This window comes from Biomphalaria glabrata, chromosome 10 (genome assembly GCF_947242115.1).
Source record: "Biomphalaria glabrata chromosome 10, xgBioGlab47.1, whole genome shotgun sequence".
Lineage (NCBI taxonomy): Eukaryota > Metazoa > Mollusca > Gastropoda > Planorbidae > Biomphalaria > Biomphalaria glabrata.
The window spans coordinates 35,622,157-35,642,997 of NC_074720.1; the positions used below are offsets into that span (position 1 = coordinate 35,622,157).

Genomic DNA, 20,841 nt, shown 5'->3' on the forward strand with positions numbered 1-20,841 from the left:
GATTTGATTTGATTTGATTTTGAATCAATTAGACAAACTATGAAACAAGAAATTGTATTTTCATTACAATACATTGTTTTTATCAGTTCCTTGGTTTATTTTCTTTCTTCTCTCACTATGCTTTAAGTCTCTTGTATTTAAATGTCTCCTAATTTTATAAGTATGTATACATTAGGACAAAGTTTTCTACTCAACTCAAGATCACTTACCATCCATCCAAAATGAAGTGCAGTAGATGTAGTGTCGACATAAGCTGGCTCAGGGCTTGTCATACAAGCTAATGGTACTTTCTCGAGAACTGTGTACACCTCGTTTCTTACAGCAGTTGTACTTATTCCAACACCTATAATTCTACCTGGAAAAATAAAACAAAGTGAAAACAAAGAAAACAATACTGATGGTGTACCCGGTTCAACTTTAAGTATGCATAGCCCATTTATACAAACCTCATCAATCTAATTACAATTCCTCTTTTTGGATTGTAACTTCTCCATGGGTAAAAAAAACCAGGACACTGCTCTCTAAAACGTTCTAATGATTTTTCTAGAAATTTGACAGTGGATAATGTATATCTTTTGGAAAAGGTAATTGGCCACACTGAGAAAGGTCTAGTTTGATTGATATAATTTATAAAAAATATCTATTGAAATTAAATTTGGTCTTAAAAATGTTCATCTTTAACAGACATGTCTTTGGTTATTTCTGCACAAGGCCCTATTCATTAACATACGTTTTGCTCACTATCTTATTAGTCTGGATCAATCGGCCTATTATTACAATTTTATATTGTCTTAGTGGGGTTACGCATTCGCCAGTAGTTATTATTAATAATAATAATAATTTTATTTATAAAGCGCTGTTAACAAACAAAATGAGGCTCAAGGCGCTGTGATAACATAACAAACATAAACATGAGAGCTAAAATGACAAACTAATCTACAAAGTTTTTAACTTAATATTAGTTATTCATAAGTGTAAAATAATAAAAATTATTATTAGTTATTCATAAGTGTAAAATAATCAATTTTTCAAAATGATTTTTTAAGGAGAAATTTGCACACATCTTCAAAGTCTGGATCTCAAGAAGATTAACCAGGATTTTTTTCTCTGGTGTCGGTGATAGGGGAGGGCTAAAAAGTTGTTCCACTTTAAAAATATTTAATATTCATTATCAAGAGCAAAATAATTGCACTTACAAAGGTAGGTACACTGTAAAAAGGAGGAATAGTCTTTCTATTGTACTTGTTTTCTCCCCAAATACCATCTTCCAAAAAAAATTTAACATGGACATACATGTTTTAATATAAATTTATCTTTCTCAAAAACAAACTGACCCTATAAACAAAGCCCTATTGAAACCATTCTGGCGCGGTGTGGGGTAATAAGGTTTCATTGGGTAGATTGCCCTACTTACACTCGCCCCTGTAAAAAGGTTAACGGATCGGTGTGGGATTTTAGTTATTGGGCGGTTTACGTCTTTCCGCTTTCGTGCCGGTGTGGGATTTCCCCAATCACGCCAGAACCAACATGATGAAATCTTTATTATAAAATAAAAAACAATATTATGATGTTTTAAAATTTAGTATTAATTGTCTTAAAGCTAAATGTTGCTTTGAATCCTTTTTGTAAGTAATATTAAGATTTAAAAAAAAATTAATTAGGGTTCTATTGGGGAAATCCCTAACTGGAATAGTGAAGTTTTACCCGTATGGGCCTAATGCAGACTTTTCGTAATCAAATAGTGTATGTGTGTGTGTGTCTGATTTTTTAATACATCAAAAAATATATTTATATCTAGTAATATTTAATCACACATAGAATCTAAAGTTAAAGGAGAACATATTCTTTTTTTTTTGTTTTGTTTTTTCTAGATTTAGATTTAAAAAAAAAAGTTTTATACATGTTAAAATTTCTTTCGACCAATGAAAAAGAAGCATTTATTTTTTTAAGCTCGCGATATTCGGCACAAACTGGATTATTCAGTCTTCACTCTAGAACGTACACACGTGGATCAAATTAGAGCTATCTAGATCTAGATCTGTTAAGTAATTAGTTATACTACAGGTTATAGAGCTATAGATCTAGGTTTGGGCTATTTAGGGCTGCAATTAGGGCAAAGGGGGATATCCCTAATTAAAACTGATACTGGGCCGTAATGGGCATGTTTATAGGGGAGTGTCTTTATTAGAACATAACACAATCATTTATCAAACTAATCATCCGACTGAAGCAATACCTCTATCATAAGCACATCTTGCATCTTCCAATCTCAATTTACCTACGCAGCTAATTAATCAAACTAAGAAATGCTTAATTAGCTGCGAGTTAATAAATGAAAAAGCTTTCAAAGTATCATTATCTTAGTACCTCCTGAAATGGTTTTGAAACTTACTGACAACTTTTGGTAACTTCTGTACACCACTTGAAACCGTCCCAGTAAAGAGTGTTGCATCCGTTAATACACACTTTACAAAAGTCTCTGATAGTAAAGATGTCATTCTTAGAGGAGTAGTTATTGGGACTGAATCACCATTCTGTTAAGATATTAATGATAATTAAAAGAATAATTGATGATATTTTATTTATTGATTATGACAAATAAGCTTGATCGATATAACGAATAAATATGCATATATATTTGTTTGATTTATCTTTGAAGTCTTGGACAACCATTCAGAAACAAATATTATTATATATAAGCCAAAACCTGCTTCAGTATGGCGGCAGGAGGAGTGGGCTGGGTTTCATCTCAGAGCCATCATGATGACAGTCCAAACAACCAGAAACCAGCCGTTTATGTAATGTCCATACAATTTCGCTCTGAATATAGACCTAAGAGTGCTAACATTAACCCTAATTGCATTGTAATAACAATTGCAGTTCACCTTTTACCTATCCCTTAGTCTGTTGAACCGTCGGGGAACCAAGCAAGACCTGTTGACAGTTTTTCTCCATTCCATCCCTATCTTTTGCCTTGTTTAAGACCTCTTTCAATGGTAGGCCCGTCCATTCTTTTACGTTGTTCTCCCATCGCTTTTTCTGTCTGCCTCTTCTTCTTTTTCCCAGTACTGTTCCCTGAAGGAAGGTCTTTGCAACCCCCTTAGATCTTGTAATGTGACCATAGATTTTAAGCGTTAGTTTTTTTTACAATAGTTAGCAGGTCATCATGGGGTCCGATCGCTGCAGTAACCCTGTCTCTAATCTCTTGGTTTGTGATGCGGTCTTTGAATGTGATGCCTAAGATCCTTCTGTAGCATCTCAATTCCATTACTAGGATTCTCCTTTCTAGTTCTGCATTCAACACCCAAGACTCGCAAGCATCAGGGAAAGCATCAGTCTGATTTTGGTGCCGAGGGTTAAGCCCTTGTCTTTCTAAATTATTTTAAGTTTTGAAAGGGCTGCTGTGGACTGTACTATTCGGGCCAGTCCAGTTTGGGTTTTGTTCCATAATCCGAGACAATAGCTCCAAGGTATTTGAAGCTGTTAACACTAGTCAGCTTTTCACCTTCAATACTGATGCCTCTTTTAAAGCCCTGTTGGCTTTTGGTCATAATTTGTTGTTTTTTTGCATTTATTTGCATGCCATATGCTGTGGAAGTCTTGTCAATGCGCAGGTCAGCTAGTTCTTCTTCTATCTCTGCTAGGCCATCAATGTCATCTGAGAAGTGCAAGTGAGTAATTCTTCTTCCTTCAATGCTTACAGTACCTTCATAGCCCTCGAGAGCATCTTCCAATATCCTTTCAAGGATATTGAAGAGTGTTGCTGAAGTACACCGCACTGGTGGCATCCTTGTAGAGGTTCTGGATAACTTTGATTATGTTTTTATTAATGTTGTACTTTTCCATTGAGCCCAGAGTGCCCTGTGTCATTCTCGATCGAAAGCTTTCTTGAAATCAATAAAGACATGGAAAAGATTCACTTGGTGTTGGAGATATTTTTCACAGAGTATTCTGAGGTTTAAGATTTGTTCTGTTGTGCTGGAACCTTGTCGAAAACCTGCTTGTTCTTCTGATATGATGTTGTCTGCTATCGGTTTTAGCCAATTTAATATAATTTTTAACAGTACTTTGCTGGGATGGCTTATGAGGCTGATGGTGGGATAGTTTTGGCAGAGTTGTAAATTGCCTTTCTTTGGAAGGGTTATGATGAGTGATTGGGTCCAGGGTTTGGGCCATTCTCCTGATAGCCAGATCATGTTGCAAATCATATAGAGTGCGTTTATCATGGTTTCTCTTCCTGCAGTTCACATCTCAATTAAATTGTGTTATCTTGCACAGTGTTGTCTAAATGCACCATTAAAGTTTATTAAGAATATTTAATACGATCTGATAATACAATGCATGAGCATAACAAATTAAATAACATGTTAAAGACATAAATAATTTTGTTCCTTACCAGGAAGATGACCTTGCTCTTGTTAAAGCCATTAGGCAAATTTGAGCAGTCCAAATTAGCATTTTTACCTGGAAATATTTCTGTAGGATGAACAAGAACCACTGGAGGCTGGGGTGTATCTGATTATTGGAAATAGTTTAATAAAAAGAAATAATTTAAAAGATTTAAACTTCAGAGTTTTTAGCATCATCAATGTTATTGCTAATTTGTGATATTTGGTCATTTAGTGGCTAATTAAAACTCTAAACTTATCACCGTGATAATTATTGATATTTACAAACTGCCTTTTTCAAGACCATAAATATGAATACTTTCATTAGCCATTTAAAAAAGAAAGAGTACTGAATTCTATATTAAATGTATATATATATCTGGATGCATGGTGGCTGAGCAGTAAAGCGCTTGGCTTCTGAAGCAGAGGTCAGGGTTTGAATCCTGGAATTTTAATTTCAGATTCTTTGGGGGCCTCTGAGTCCACCCAGCTCTAATGGGTACCTTACATTAGTTGGGGGAAAAGAAGGCTGTTGGTCGTTGTGCTGGCCACCTGACACCCTCATTAAATGTAAGCTACACAAACAAATGACCTTTACATCATCTAATCTAAAGACTTGTCTTTGAGTCCAATGATTAATAAGCAGTGCAGTACTTCCAGTGGCTATGCAGCCCCAGCTGTGACCTACATATTTTGTCACAACCAATGCAGGTGTAACCTTTGTCCACCAGTGGTCGTTTTTAGATTATCTTTTCACTATGTCTGTCCTCTGCAGTGGAATTTCTTTTTATCTAAAATGTGTTTCCTGCTGCCTATGTAAGTAATCTCCAGCTGTCTTGTTCTAAAGCTACCTGTAGCCAGGTGCTCTCTTCAATGTAAGTTAAAGCAAGTTGGTGCGTAAGCTGGTCTTCAATGCGTTTTTGTGGGGCACCTCGGTTACGTCAATCATCTTTCAGTGGCATACGTTCGTCCTTCATACGGATGTATGCCCTTCCAATCTTAGCTGTTGGACTATAAGAAGTCACTCTATAATGTCCATGATGGCATTCACAGCACAAACCTATGACTAATTATTCTAATTATAGTCTATATAGCAAGTTTTCATTGCATATAACCTATATTGACTTAGAAAGACTATTTTATAATTATTATATAAAATGTTGAAAAGCACAATATATATACCTCATATATACCTCACCATGTTTAAAAACTTGCTTTTTATTTTATGTTTGATGTCTGCAATGGCGACATCCAATTTTGAAAAGCACTTCAGGTTATCTCTCTTTTATAAACTCATTTTTTCAGTGAAAATGTTTTACACATTACTTCTCCCACTTCCCATTATCAGATCATGTAAAAAATTGCACAAACTTTTTGAGTCGATGATAACACATGAGTCAATAAAAATTTAACCTATTAGTTAATCAATGAATTTTGCTTGTATAGAAATTTTACTAACTAATGGTAGATAAGCCTTGCAACAATGAGAGATATGGCAGCGATTAAAACATTACATTAAGCATCTCCCACTGTGTCTTGAGCAGATAAGTCTAAATGGAGGTAACACTCAAATATGCAAATAACACAGCTCCAAAACCAACAAAATAAAGGTACTTGACGCTAATGATCGATGTCGAACAAGAAGTTTAAGATGTAAGGAAGGGAACCTTACATTGCTAAATAAACACCTAATTCAGAAACTAAAGCTGAACACCCTCTAAAGCTACCAAAAGTATTCTGAGTTTAATTTCAATACACTTTTAAAATCCTAGGCTTGCTTTTAATAGTCCCATCAATGTCTCTAAGCCAAAACTCTACCTTTTTGATAAAACAAACAACTTCATCAATGTCTCTAAGCCAAAACTCTACCTTTTTGATGAAACAAACAACTTTTCGCGCCAAAGTCCTAGTCATAACACCTCAAGTGAACTGCAAAATTGCAATATTGAAATTGGCTATTGTATTGTTGGTCTAGTGGGTTGTTACTAGGAATAGTAAAAGCCAGAAGATATTGAAGATTTTTGTTTTCTGACAAAGAAAAAAAAATTCTAATTTTTCTCACCCAATATAGTTATCAATGTCATAGTGAGGCCCTCACTTTCAAGTGACTGAAAGTAACTATCTGTGTTAAGTTTTGCTTTGCACCTGTGGAAAAGATATTTGGTTTAGAATTCTCCAGTAACGAAAATAGCAGCATTAAAGGAAACTGGTATTTTCAAATCTATATAGTTTCTCTGCTAGAAAAAAAGAACTAGTGTGTATACTTAATGCTAGGCTCTGCATTTTTTCACTTATGTAATATAATGACAGCTGCCTAAATTTTCTGGTCATTTTGCTATGGGAGCTGAAGTGGGAACAGAATAAAATTTATACAGCATTTCTTTCCATAGTAGTAATCTGTTCACATGTTAAGATACCTATATATCTACATATATATATATTATATATATATATATATATGGCAAATAGGCTTTAACTTTCTTTTACTTTTAACAAAATGTAAAGGTAATAATTGATTTAAAATAATAATAAAACCAACTTTATTTTGTAATATTACATAGTAAAGATTTTTATATAATTACTTATAAGTTCCAGTATCTTTAACACTGGCAGCTGTGATAGTGTACATGCTGGTAGTCACATTTTTAAATAGAAGGCCATCTTTCATCCACTCAAACAACGTGGCACCATCATCAGAGGAGCAGATCAGAACAGCTTCCTTACCAGGTATCATCTCTGTGCTGAAAGGAGCCAATGGCTTAAGAGTTGGTGTGTACAAGTTTCCTAAGAAAACAAAATAAATGTATACAGGCTCTGTAATTGATGATGTCAAAAACAAACAAAAAATAAATACAAGCTTTTTCCTTGATGATGTCTAAAACCCCTAAGGGTGCATGGCATTGCTGATTGGAGATCACAAAGGATAGCCATTTTTTTACCTTTATTTTTCCAAGGGACAAAAAAAGTCAGTTGAATTAACATTATAGCCATAAATTTGCTTTTGACCAATTAATAAAAACAGGATGAATATCATGTTTAAAAAATGTAAAAATTTAGACAACTATAAATTTTTCATTTATGGCTTTTAAGCCATTTTACCTAGAAGCATCCAGCAACAAGATCAACTTTAAACGTTACATTAAAAAAGAGAGGTCTTCACCAATGATGATCTATTCATTTTACTCACATCAGAAAAGGTGAATTTTAACCTTATGTTATACCATCATTGTGTTGATGTCTGTTGTGTGATGAAAAAAGATCCACTTTAAGTTGTCTTGTTTAACTCGAAAGTGACCCTTCAGTGATTAGAAAGTGACCATTCACTGATTAGAAAGTGACCCTTCAGTGATTAGAAAGTGACTCTTCACTGATTAGAACATGACCCTTCAATGATTAGAACGTGACCCTTCACTGATTAGAAATTAATTCAAGACCCCCAAGACAGATGTATTGGCCTTCAGCATGCTTCAAATGTCTCACACTTGTTGGTGCTATTCACTTCTATAATTTACTCAACTAGATTCGCATATTGAAAGACATATTGAACTGTGACTGTAGATGCAAAAAAAAAAAAATGCATTTCTGCAGCTCAGTACTCATATCCAAGATACCATTGCAGGGAGCTAACAGCTCTTTTCCAAAACTATTATATGACTAAGGGGGCAAGGAAACATATATTTGTTTTCGATTGAAATTTTATTTACTGTCTCAAAAGTCTACTGCCCTACTTACTTCCACATCCTGATCGAATAGGCTTGTAGCCGGGGTAAACAGAGGAACAGCTGCAGTTTTTTGAGTCCTTATCACAAGTCGCCAGAGTGTATTTTGTGGATAAACATTTATCAGAGCTAGAACAACTTGCGCCAAACACAGGATCCAAGACTGAAACATACAAAAGTTTTTATGTTAATAAGTTTTAGAAAAAAGAAGTAAAGTAAAAAAGCTTGTTAGTATTGAAATCCTCCTAAATAAAGCTGATGGTAATGTCTCATTCAACATATTTATTTTATTGGTTCATTATTGAAAGGAGATTTTTAAAGTGAGCTTTTCCTATATAAACTCAATAGCTTTAAACTAAATAAGAAGATCATAAATAGTTTTTAGGGCGCGACTATACAAAGTCTGCTAACATACGGAATAACTTGTTGGCAAGGCAACACTTCATCAAAACAGTTGCGCCGCCTAGAAAACATTATATAAAGGGCATAAAAAATCACACGCACAACATTACCATATTTAAAGGAACTGTTTAAACAGAACTGTATAAGAAAAAGTGAAAATATCTGGGAACTAAACAGTCACCCGCTCCATCATAACTATGGCAAATCGTCGCGAAGTGGATGACTTCTGTCAATCAAGACAAGAACAGAGCGATACAAAAACTTGTTCGTACCTTACTCGGTCAGAATTTATCAACGCTACCCTTCGATCAGGAATCATGAAAAGGACTAAGATGCCTGTGTGTAGTCGCTGAATGAACTCTTTATGTTTTGTCTGTTCTATTTATGTGTATGTTTCTGTTGTGTTGGATCAAAAGGAGTCTTAGTCTTAGACTTCACATAATCAAATTCCTCCATTAACATTTCAGCTAATGATTTCTACATAAGACGGTGCATTAATTGTTTCTGTACGTCTATTAATTTATTTATTGAAGTCAATTCTGAGAACAGGAAACATTTGAGACATCATGTTCAAAACATGAAAAAGAAAACATAAAAAAATATATATAAAAAAACTTCTACGAAGTGTAGTTATATCAATTAGTTTGGATAATTTATGTAATAAAGTTTGCTATACCAACAAAATTAAAACTGTTTAGCGCTATTTCATACTTTTAGCTTTCTCAATACACTATGATCCTATCACTTATCTAGACCAGTTGGGAAAATTGGAAGGGGGGGGGGGTGAGAAAGGGATACATGGGTGAATTTGTTAAAAGTTAATCTAATCATTTTTATGAGGCAAATCCATTTTGTCATGGGGAGGTATGGCGAGAATGAATGTTAGTTTGATATTTTGGCATGATTGTTATATCCCCTTGTTATGAATGCAAAGTGTTGCACATGTTGTGAACTGAGTGATTAAGTCTTCGTTGAATGTGCGAGAGAGTGTGTTAGGTCAGTAAGGTCTTGCTCCCGGTCCAGGAAGGTTGAGCATTGCTTCCTGGACTGGTGTTTATATATGGATATAACATGAAAGTTGATGGACTGGTGATTGTTGATTAATAATATTTTAGAATTGATATCTTTATGTTCTTATTGAATATTATAGTATTATTCGTATTTCAATGGATATCTATAGTTGGAGTTTTAGTGTATCTAGTAGTAATTGTTCTTATGTGTGTAACTAAGCAAGTATTAATAAGTGTAATTGAGTACACATTCATACCCCTAACGAGCCAAGTCAAGAAACACAAGAACAAGAGCCAAGCATATATATATAATTTGAACCTGACACATTTCAATAGACTAAATCTGATTTTCCCTTAATTTCTATTTTGTTTTAAAATTGAATCTTAATCATCCAACGACTTACTTAACTATGTTAAAAAGAGAAAGACAATATTGTCAAACATGAGCCTCTCAACTACGGTCGAAATTCAGTGTGAAGGAGCAATGAATAAAAGCAATCCATACATCAGTCCTCAGATTCTATGAGCGTAGCCAAGAGGAGTTTTGTCTTTAAACCTCCAGTGGGTTTTGCAGCTAAAAACCACCTCTTCAATGAAAAAAAAAACGAATTACACACTTAAAATTCTATGATCGTAGCCAATGGGGGTTTTGAGTTAAAACTCCCTTCAGCGGGGTTTGAAGCTAAAAATACCTCTTCAATATAAAAAAAAAAGCAAATTATGCACTCAAAATGCTATGAGCGAAACCAAAGGTGGTTTCAAAATATAAAAAAGCAAATTACAAATTTATGAGCATAGCCAAAAAAGGTTTTGAGTCTACCCACTCCCCTTTCAACGAGGTTTGAAGCTAAAAATACCTCTACCTCTTCAATATAAAACAAGGTTACTAACCGCCTAACTTATTCACAGCTCAATATGGGTATAAAGTTCTACTTTCTGCGAGTTGAAAAGAAATAGTAAGTTTCTTTTTGTTTACATAGATCTAAAAATATTACATTTAAGGCTTACAAAAATATATTATTTAATTAAAAAATAGATCTGCATCTAAATAAATTTTTATACTATTATAATTATTGGTAAACTTATGCTTAGTATGAAGTCATTAATGATGAAAATTATTACAATAATTTATATAGCGCTGTCACATCCGATATTTAATGAAAGGAGATTTAATTTAAATTTTAAATAATTGGTCATGGTATATTCATATATATATACAAATCGCGTTTTTGAGAATGTACTAGGACAAGGCAAGAGCTTTTCACATTAAGCAAGTACCTCTTTAACCGTTCTGCTTTCTCTTATTTTTTAATGGAATGGGTTGCCTGAATCAGCCAGGAAACAAATGATTTAGCACATTTAAGTCCCGGATCAACATGCAAGACTAGCTTGACACATGAAATGCGTAGGACGTAACTATCTTATTTTTTTAAGAAAAGTCTGTAATCTATAAGTAATACCAAAAAGCTTTAAACTCATTAGTCTACTATTGTATTGTTTATAGTTTCCAGACTACATACATGTATAAATAGAATACATTATGTAATCCTAGGAATGCATCCATCCAGTTTTCGATGTGTTATCAAACTTTATATATTTTGTAGAGAATTAGGCTTACACCTATAATATAACACATGGGCGTAGTCGGGAGGGGTTCAAACCATCACTTGCCTCAGACCTCATTGTCTGAAAGGGAAACTTTACTTACTGCCCCATTGCAGCCAACGTAAGTAAAGTACAGTCACCAAATTTCATGAGCGTAGCCAAAAGGGGTTTTGTGATTACTCTCCCCCCTCCAATACAAAAACTAAAGCATTCTACCAGTCGCTGAACTCCAGTAAATAGCAAATATTTAGTTTTTGATTTTTTTTAAGCGGAAGAATAGCAGGCTAATTGCACTGTATATACCTCAGAATATGCATTTTTTAAAGTTTAAAATAACGGAAAGGATGCTTGGTTCAGGGGCTTTGCCCCGTACCCCACTGGGGAAGCTCACAGCGCTTCCCCGGACTCCCTACCTGTCCCTTGGTGGTGTGTACTGTCTTTCCACTAATTATAGGAAGAGAGTATTCTAGTTATTATATTGTCATTGGAAATAGCCATTTTGGTTTTAAGGCTTAATACTAGACTATCTCCCTTGAATTACTTGCCAACATTTTTCTGTTGCTGTTTTGTCTTTCTTTCTAGCAGCTATTAGATCTAATATTAAAATTCATTTAAAATGATAGCATAAGAACAAAAAACTCTCTTTAAAAAAGTTATTGAAAAAATGAAGAAACAACTTCATCAATTTATTAATTGATTAAATATTAACATTTTTTTAGACCTTCATTTCAGTAAATACACTAAAAAATGCAAAAGTTGACAGCATAAGAACAAAAATCTCTTTTTTGACAATTTTTGATATAATATGTGTTTTGATTTATAGATAACGAATATATTATTCTTTTTTTTTTATTTGCAAGAATAACTTAGTAATTGATGTTTTTGTGACATAATTTTTCTGCGCATCCAAAACAGTCAGATTTTCACTGAATTTCTGTGTGACGTCACGACGGTGCACTCAAATCCTATTGATACTCATTGATAGGGAGGCGAAAAAGAAATTATCTTTGATAAAAATTTTTTTTCGTTATTACATCATTAAAATACTTGGTAATAGGCGATATTATGCCGCCCACGCCTGATCCGGTTCTTTCTGTGGTCCTACCGTAGACCATAGGCTCATAAACCTACCCTCCAAAGCTGTACCATCGCAAATTAATATTAAGCAGAAAAAAAAATATTTAGTTTTTACGGTTCCTTATTATTGCTGTAATTGAGGCGAGGAAGTAAAGAAAAAAATGTCACTGAACTATATATCGTTTGGAACACTATATTATAGTTTAGGATTAGGTTTAGTAGGATCAAAATAAAAGGTTTACTGCTAGGTTTAGGGTTAGGTTTAGAATAAGAATTAGGTATAGAATTAGGGTTAGGTTTAGAATTAGGTTTAGGTTTAGTACTAGGTTTAGGGAATTAAGTTTAGGGTTAGGTTTAGTATTTAGGTTTAGGGATAGGTTAGTGCTAGGTTTAGGGTTAGGTTTAGTATTTAGGTTTAGGGTTAGTGCTAGGTTTAGGGTTAGGCTTAGTGCTAAGTTTAGGTTTAGTATTTAGGTTTAGGGATAGGGTTAGTGCTAGGTTTAGGGTTAGGTTTAGGGTTAGTGCTAGGTTTAGGGTTAGGTTTAAGGTTAGGTTTCACTAAACCTATTCTAAATCTAACCCTAATCCTAAATCTAACCCTAATTCTAAACCTAACCCTAAACCCCTAAACTTATTCTAAACCTAACCCTAATTCTAAACCTAATCTTAAACCTAGCACTAAACCTAACCCTAATTCTAAACCTAATAATAAACCTAACCCTAATTCTAACCCTAACCCTAATTCTAAACCTAATCCTAACACTAACCCTAAACCTAATTCTAACCCTAATCCTAACACTAACCCTAAACCTAATTCTAAACCTAATCTTAAACCTAACCCTAAACCTAATTCTAACCCTAACCCTAAAGCTAGCACTAAATCTAAATTTTGATCATACTAAATTCCATCAAAATAATATATAGTTCAGTGATACTTGCTCTTAATTTATTGTTTTTTAAACTTCTGGGATGGAGAGTTACATCCTCTTAAGAACGTAGTAAACAAAATGGCGTATTTTTCATTACAACAATGATAAAAGAACTTGAAAACTAAATATTTTATTTTCGGCTTAATATTAATTTGCGATGGTGCAGCTTTGGAGGGTAGGTTTAGGAGCTTATTGTCTACAGTAAGACCACAGAAAGAACCGGATCAGGCGTGGGCGGCATAATATCGCCTATTACCAAATACTTTAAAAGAAATTTCTAATGGTGTATAAATTATGACTGTATGTTTGACCGTAAGAAAATTATGATTTTTTTTGTGCTGTTTCGACCTAACATTGGTTGACATGGAAAAAGTGATGAGAGAGCTTGACGCTGGCTCAGCCGGCGAGACACACCCCCAAGGTCAAAAGTTAAAAAGTTGGAATTGAGTTTCGTAGACGATAGATCTACTTATTAAATAAGAAATTTAATAGTAGATCTAGTATTCGTAGTAAATTTCTAGCTCACAAATCTGATTTCATTTATATTTATGAACTTCAGTTGTTTAAAATGTCTCAGTAGTATCATTAATTGAATTCTTTGGCCTGGAAATCCAATATTTGTTGGTACTGCACCTGGTATTAACTTCAAGTTTTTTCAAATCAAAATCCCATTTTCCACAGCAATGAAGTTGCTGAAACAGCTTCTCTCAAAATGGTTTGAGCATAAACAGGAATTAGCTAATGCCTTTGTAAAATATTTGCTCTTCAGGCGAATAAATTTTCCCCATTTTCCCTTTAAAACTTCATATCTTGGAAACAAATGAAAAGAGACACTAATTTCTGTATCAGCATACTTGCTGATTTTATCTTTGAGATTGGAACTACTGCAACAAGCTGAAGAACAATATTTAATTTTCTTCAAGTAGAAATAGAGGTTTATAAACAATGACCGATTATAAATCAACGTGGAGACTAGATCTAGCTGTGAAGCGTAACAATAAATGCGATCCGATAGGTCTAGATCTAGACTAGAGAGTTTATCAGTTATATAGGTCTAGATCTATATTTAGCCAGCACCCTTGTGACGTCACGTTTTTAAAAACTAAAAACATCTCGCAGAACCCCGTTTTTTTGGGGGGCGTGGAGAATTTTCTGTCTAATTTATTAAATATAAAATTTTCCGAGCATTTAAATAAAAAATGATATAATGTTTACTATTACAACTTTTTACGCAGAATTTAAATATGTCAATAACTCAAATTTGAAAAACTATCGGAGTTTCCCTTTAAAGAGACGCCAGAGATGAATTAACAACAAAAAATATAACTTTAATAAAAGTAATCAGGGTATCTGTAGTTGAAGACAAAGCATCAAACGTTAACTAAATGAATCTACTATATACACATAATTATAAAACTGACTTGTATCGTACGACTCAGGCCTCTAAATCTAATAACAATAATAATAAAACTCCAAGCGCCGTCACTCTGTCCCAACCAATGGACCAATGAAAAAATAGTAAAAATAATAAATAACATAGAATTCCTTGAATCTAATAACCCAGGTTGTATCAACTGCTGTTTACAATCCTATATACAAACATATTCACCACAGCGCCACTATTAAAAATTTTAGTAAAACTGACTCAAACTATTAGGAGGTGGAGGCGCAGACACGTCTCCCTGCCCCAGGAGCCAGGCACCTTCGTACGCGAACAAATAGTAGTAATGAATGAGTATTCGTGTTTTAATTAAAAATAAAATCCTAGAAAAATCCAAATGAAGTTACTGCTATTAACGAGGGAAATGAAATCGAAATATAATAACATTTAATGACATATAATAACATATAATGACATATGGACATACAGTATGCATTTAACCCACCACCACCCTCATGGTTTAAAAAAAAAAAGTCTCGATCAGCCCTTCATTTAAAAAGAAACAAAAAACACTATCTTATATGATTGAATTTAAACTAATACTGCTAGTGCTTTGTTATGTATGTAGTGTTTCTCACACTTTTTCCAATAGTGGTAACCCCAACTTCGAACTAACTTTTGTTTCTCCATTACCACATACCACCTCCACACACACACTCAGGTCCACAAAAAAAATTAGACCATAGCGCACTAAGCATGTTATAAGCTAGAAAGATGCGTCATAAAAAAAAAAAAATTTTTTTAATTTCTTCAAATGCCAACTTTGTTCACAAAAATGAGCGTTTAAGTGTAATGTCAACTGTGAGTGCTTGGTACGCTCGCTTAAGATAATTTTCTAAAGGTCCAAGAACAACGAAGCTCTTTTGCGCTTAAAGGTAAAAAATTAACGAAAGAGCTCTCTGCAAAGAGAGATAGGTTTTGGGCACAAAAATTATTTTTTTTCAATGTTTGCTAAGCAAAAATATTTTATTTTTTAATAGTTAAGGATGAAGGTTTAGGCTAGGGTTAGTGTTAGTGGTTACAGTTAGGATAAGGGTCAGTGATAATATCTCGATCGTTATTGTTGTGTACATACCACCGATGGCTGACACAGCGACTGCGTCGGAAATAATTTTTGATGTGCTTCACAATGTAGAATTAAAACAACCAGACTCAGTTTCTATCGTAACTGGAGATTTCAACAACCTAAATATTGACAACACACACTGCCAAACTATTGCCAGTACGTCTCGACCAATGCTACGTAAACATTAAGCAGGCTTACAAATGTAAAAGTTTGTTACCACTTGGAGAATCTGACCATATCATGGTACATCTTATACCTAATTACAAACCTACTCTTAAAACTACAAAGAGAGTTATAAAAACGGTCAAGATGTGGTTTAAAGAGGCTGTAGAAAAAATTCGAGAAAACTAACTGGGAAATGCTCATTGAGAACTGTCCAGATATAAACGAACTAACGGAAACTGTGAACTCGTATCTATCATTCTGCGAGAAGAATTCCAACAAAACAATACAACTCTATGGAAACAATAAGCCCTGGATGACCAAAAAAAATCAAACATCTTATTAATGAAAAGAAAACAAAGTATAAGGCTAACTAGTTTAAAATGCTAAAAATACACTGAAAAAAAAAAGCAATACTTGAAGGGAAAAAAAACATACAAAGAAAAAACTGAGAATTTCTTTGGAAATAACAACTCAAAAGCATGCTGGGAAGGATTAAAGAAAATAACAGGCTGCGCCTTAAGACGAGAACGACTTTCAGTGGATGGTGAGGAGAAATTCGCCAACGAACTAAATGATTTTTTATTCTCGTTTCGACAAAGAAGATTTTGTTGACCTACAAAAAGAAATTTTCAACACTCTGACCAAAGAAAAACAAGAACCCTACGTCAATTTTGTAACTGAAGATGAGGTGACCTTATTGTTTAAAAGAGTAGACATAACAAAAGCTTCTGGACCAGATAAAATTAGTGGCAAGCTGATCAAGCTATGCGCAGAACAAATATCTTTTATCTTCTCTCACATCTTTAACTACTCGTTGCAAACGTGCGTAATTTCACACATCTGGAAAACGACAGTACCACAGAAACCATAAATAGTTAGCTGAAATGATTTCCGCTCAGTAGCACTAACATCTATAGTTATGAAATGATTTGAAAAATATATGCTTAAACAACTTGTAGCAAAAGTCAATAACAGCCTAGACCCTCACCAATTTGCATATAAAGCAGCTAGGGGAACTGAGGATGCAATTCTATTGCTTTTGGACCAGCTTTATAAGCATCTCGATACACCCAAAACATATCTGCTCTTTGTAGACTTCTTCTCTGCTTTCAATTCCATACAGCCACATCTAATGATAAACAAACTGAGTAACTTAAATGTCAGCCCTTACGTACAAGCATGGGTTCTAAACTTTTTAACCAAACGGCCCGAGTATGTTAAAGTCAACAACACCAAATCGTCAACTCGAGTAACTATGTACGGGTGCTCCACAAGGTTGTGTACTTTCTCCTGTACTGTACACTCTTTACACTAATGACCTAAGAAGCATCTATGACTCAGTTAAACTCATTAAATTCGCTGATGATACTGCCATAGTCGGTCTTATTTCAGGAGACGAAACTCAGTATCGAAACTTGATAGAAGAGTTTATAAACTGCTGCACTGACAACATTATAGAACTGAATGTCACAAAAACTAAAGAACTTATAATAGATTTCAGAAAGAATAAACAAACTATACGTGAACTGCAAATAAACAGTACATCTATAGAACAAGTGAATGCATATAAATATCTAGGCGTTATCATTAATAACAATCTCTCAAAGGAAGACTTTTTTTTTCTATACAAACTGAATAGTTTTAAACTAAATAAAAAGATCCTAAATACTTTTTTACGGCGCGACAATACACACGGAATAACTTGTTGGCAAGGCAACGCTTCATCTAACCAGTTGCGCCGTATAGAAACCATCATAAAAGAGGCATCAAAAATTACACTCACAACATTACCACACTTAAAGAAACTTTTTGAACAAAAGTGTCTAAGGAAAATCGAAAAAATCTAGGAAGACAACGGCCACCCGCTCCAGGACGTCGGGAAGTGGGCGACTACTGTCAATCAAAACAAGAACAGAGCGGTACAAAAACTCGTTCGTACCTTACTCGGTCAGACTCTATCAACGCCACTCATTGATCAGGAAACATGAAAAGGACCAAAATGTCTGTGTGTAGTCACTGAATGAACGTTTTATGTTGTGTCTGTTGTACTTATGTGTATTTTTCTGTTGTGTTGTCTTTATATGAGAAAAGAGTCCTTGTAATCACAACAAATCTCCATAAGGATCAATAAAGCAGTCTTAGTCTTAGTTACTACTATTTATTGGTCTAGCTATTGTCTCGGTTACTATAAGCTTAAACGACCGAATCTAGAGTTAACGTCACCAATAGACAACTATAAATCATTTTCATTAGATATGTAAGGGGAAAAATGGATATTATTGTGCATCAACTTATCATCACCTTTGTTGGCAACATACATTAATGCAGTGCTTCTCAAACTAAATGAAAACAAGTTTCAAAGAAACTAAAAGAAAAAGTGAGAGAGAGAGAGAGAGAAAGAGATATAAAGAGAGAGAAAAGATTGAGAGAGAGAGAGAGAAAGATTGAGAGAGAAAAGAAAAGAATGAAAGAGAGATTGAGAGAGAGAGGGAGAGAAAGATTCAGAGACAAGAGAGAAAGAGAGAGAGAGAGAGAGAGAGAGAGAGAGAAAGATTGAGAAAGGAAAAGAATGGGAGAGAAAGAGAGAGGGAAAGAATGAGACAGAGAGAGAGAGAGGGGGGGGGATGCGTGAGAGAGAGAAATATAGAGGTGGAATAAAAAATAATTTGATGTTTTTCCAATATTCAGGGACTGTTATTTTATTTCTAATTTTACTAGAGGTGTCTAAGTTTTCAGCTCCATTACTATCACGATATTCATTCACATGGTCACCAAATACGTTCTTTTTAATTGATGAAAATTGGCTAGATGGATTGATGCAGTAGCATGTATTTCATCGAATGAGTTAATGTAAGGATGGATAGTTGGCTGGATAGATGGATGGGTTGCTTGTTTTTTAAATAATTGATTAAATGGATGGGTGGTTGGATCGAAAGGGACCATGCCATATATTTTTTTTTTCAAACAATGTAGCCTCTACTGGCAATGTTCAAAGGGCCTCAAATAAAGTGTATACCATCATTGTTTGTTTTGGTGGTTAGGGTGAATGGACTGTGTCATGGGCAAGTAAGACGTGGGCAATTAGAAGCAGAGGTAATTCTGCAGGAATTCAAGGGGCAGCTATCTTTGTTACTATTTTGTTATTGTTTATGTTCCAAAGAAATCCCAAGATAGTGTCTTAAAAAATACCAAGAATTAACATTACTTCTGTGTTTTCAAAGCAATGCTATTTTTTCTTTTAATTTTGACTTGGTGTCAATACAATACGTTTCTTATTGTTCTGTCTTCTTTTTAATTGTTAAAATCTAAATATTGTCTATATCTATTCTGAATTGTTCTGATATAGAGAATCTAAATTTAACTAGGCCTACAATAAATATCAGCACAGTTTATTACCAAAAATTAATTGACCTTTATTGCCTTTAAGAACCTTGTCATATTAATGTAGTAATTAGTCTAGTTCTAGAAGGTAGATTATAAGTCTAATTAATAGACGTATTAGGACTAGATGATACCAGTATAGCTAGATCTAGCATATTATTTATAATAGCTTCAAAAATAAAAACAAACAAAAACCCAAATCGGAGAGAAAACCCAAGATACAAGATTACAGTCTAAACAATAACAAAGATGGCTGCCCCTTGAACTCATGCAGTGTCTTTTTTAAAAAAAAATCAACTTATGATATTGCTGTTTGCGGTGGATGACTCAAAATACGTTTTTGTGAGTTTAAGAAACTAAATGAAATTACAAAAATTAAAAGAAAATCAACTTTTATAATAAGAACAGGTGCAATAAAAAAAATATCGTCTAGACTCCCAGCGGGACTTCTTTTGAAACAATAAGGGGGAAACATTGTAACATACCAAGCTTATAGATTTAGTATTGGATCATATAAAAAGAGGTCAAGCCCCAAGGCCCCCAAACGATGGAAAATTCCTAGTTACCCCCCTGTATTAACACAATTATAAACAAGCAACATATAAAAATAAAACAACAACAACAACAAAGCGTTTCTAGATGGAAAGAACTCCGTCCTTAAAACTATATCGACCAGTAATGTACAAAGTTATTTCCCTTATTCGATATCCAACAAAATAATTAATTACCAATAATAAATTGCCTAATTGAAAATTTTTGTTTATCGATTCATGTTTTGTTAATAAGTACAATAAATAATTGTTTAAGATATCAACTTGATAGGAGAATGCGCGAGGGAGAAATAGCGTTAACAATTATGTAAGCAAAATGTAAATTTTTTTTTTTTAAGATTGCTCGAAATAATGTTACATTCTATTACTTTCAGATAGAGGCTAATAGATCTAGATCGAATTCTCTAAACACTTATATTATACCGTATTTTATTTTGAGTAAAATCATCACACTCAATTACATTTGTGTACAATACACACAAAAAACCAGACCTTGCGATCTTAATGGCAGATGATGTAGAGGTCATCTGTTTCCAAGGGTTAACGGGGGTGTCATGTGGCTTGCGCAAAGACAAATTGCTTCACCCCAAGTAATTTCAGGTACCGAATAGCTCTAGAGTTGGGTGGACTCAGTGGCACCCTTAAAATCTCGAAATTTCCTAAAATCTCCTTAAAATTAAAAATCCCAATCTTCAACCAGTGTAAAGCATGAATATGTAAAAGGATTGTCTATCAAAAAAGTACTTACACGAAATCAGTCCAAAAAGGAGGAAGGCTAAAGTAGCCATCCCTACAGCCCTGGATGTGGCAGTCAGCTAGCAAAGTCTTTAGATCTCACCGCTTTTCTTGGATTTGAGTGCCTCCTAATGCAGAAGTTGGCCCGCGTGATTGTTTTTAAAGACTTCGAAGTGTTTCTTGTCACGTGACATGACTGTCGCCAAGCGACTGGTCTCGTGCCTTCATAAAGCAAACGCTGATTGGTTATCTGAGTCGAAAGATACTTCTTAAAATTTCCATTACCTGCGTCGTTCTCAACTTGAATTCAACGGAATTTTTATTTTGTTTTTATTTGAAAGCAAACCATTTTGTCTGTAGGTAACATGTGTT

At 34.0% G+C, this 20,841-nt stretch overlaps 1 protein-coding gene across 1 annotated transcript in view; it reads right to left on the reverse strand.

Moving 5' to 3' along the window:
- The window catches only part of LOC129928511 (uncharacterized), a 38,459-nt gene extending 17,886 nt beyond the window's left edge, over window positions 1-20,573 (reverse strand). The window contains exons 1-7 of the mRNA XM_056043080.1: window positions 20,483-20,573; window positions 8,121-8,270; window positions 6,971-7,172; window positions 6,451-6,533; window positions 4,397-4,515; window positions 2,393-2,534; window positions 210-355 (exon numbers count right to left, since the gene is read on the reverse strand). Of these exons, the coding sequence (XP_055899055.1) occupies window positions 210-355; window positions 2,393-2,534; window positions 4,397-4,515; window positions 6,451-6,533; window positions 6,971-7,172; window positions 8,121-8,270; window positions 20,483-20,522 (882 nt within the window). The 5' untranslated portion in view covers window positions 20,523-20,573. The remainder of the gene's footprint in view (window positions 1-209; window positions 356-2,392; window positions 2,535-4,396; window positions 4,516-6,450; window positions 6,534-6,970; window positions 7,173-8,120; window positions 8,271-20,482) is intronic.
- Window positions 20,574-20,841: the final 268 nt, after the last annotated feature.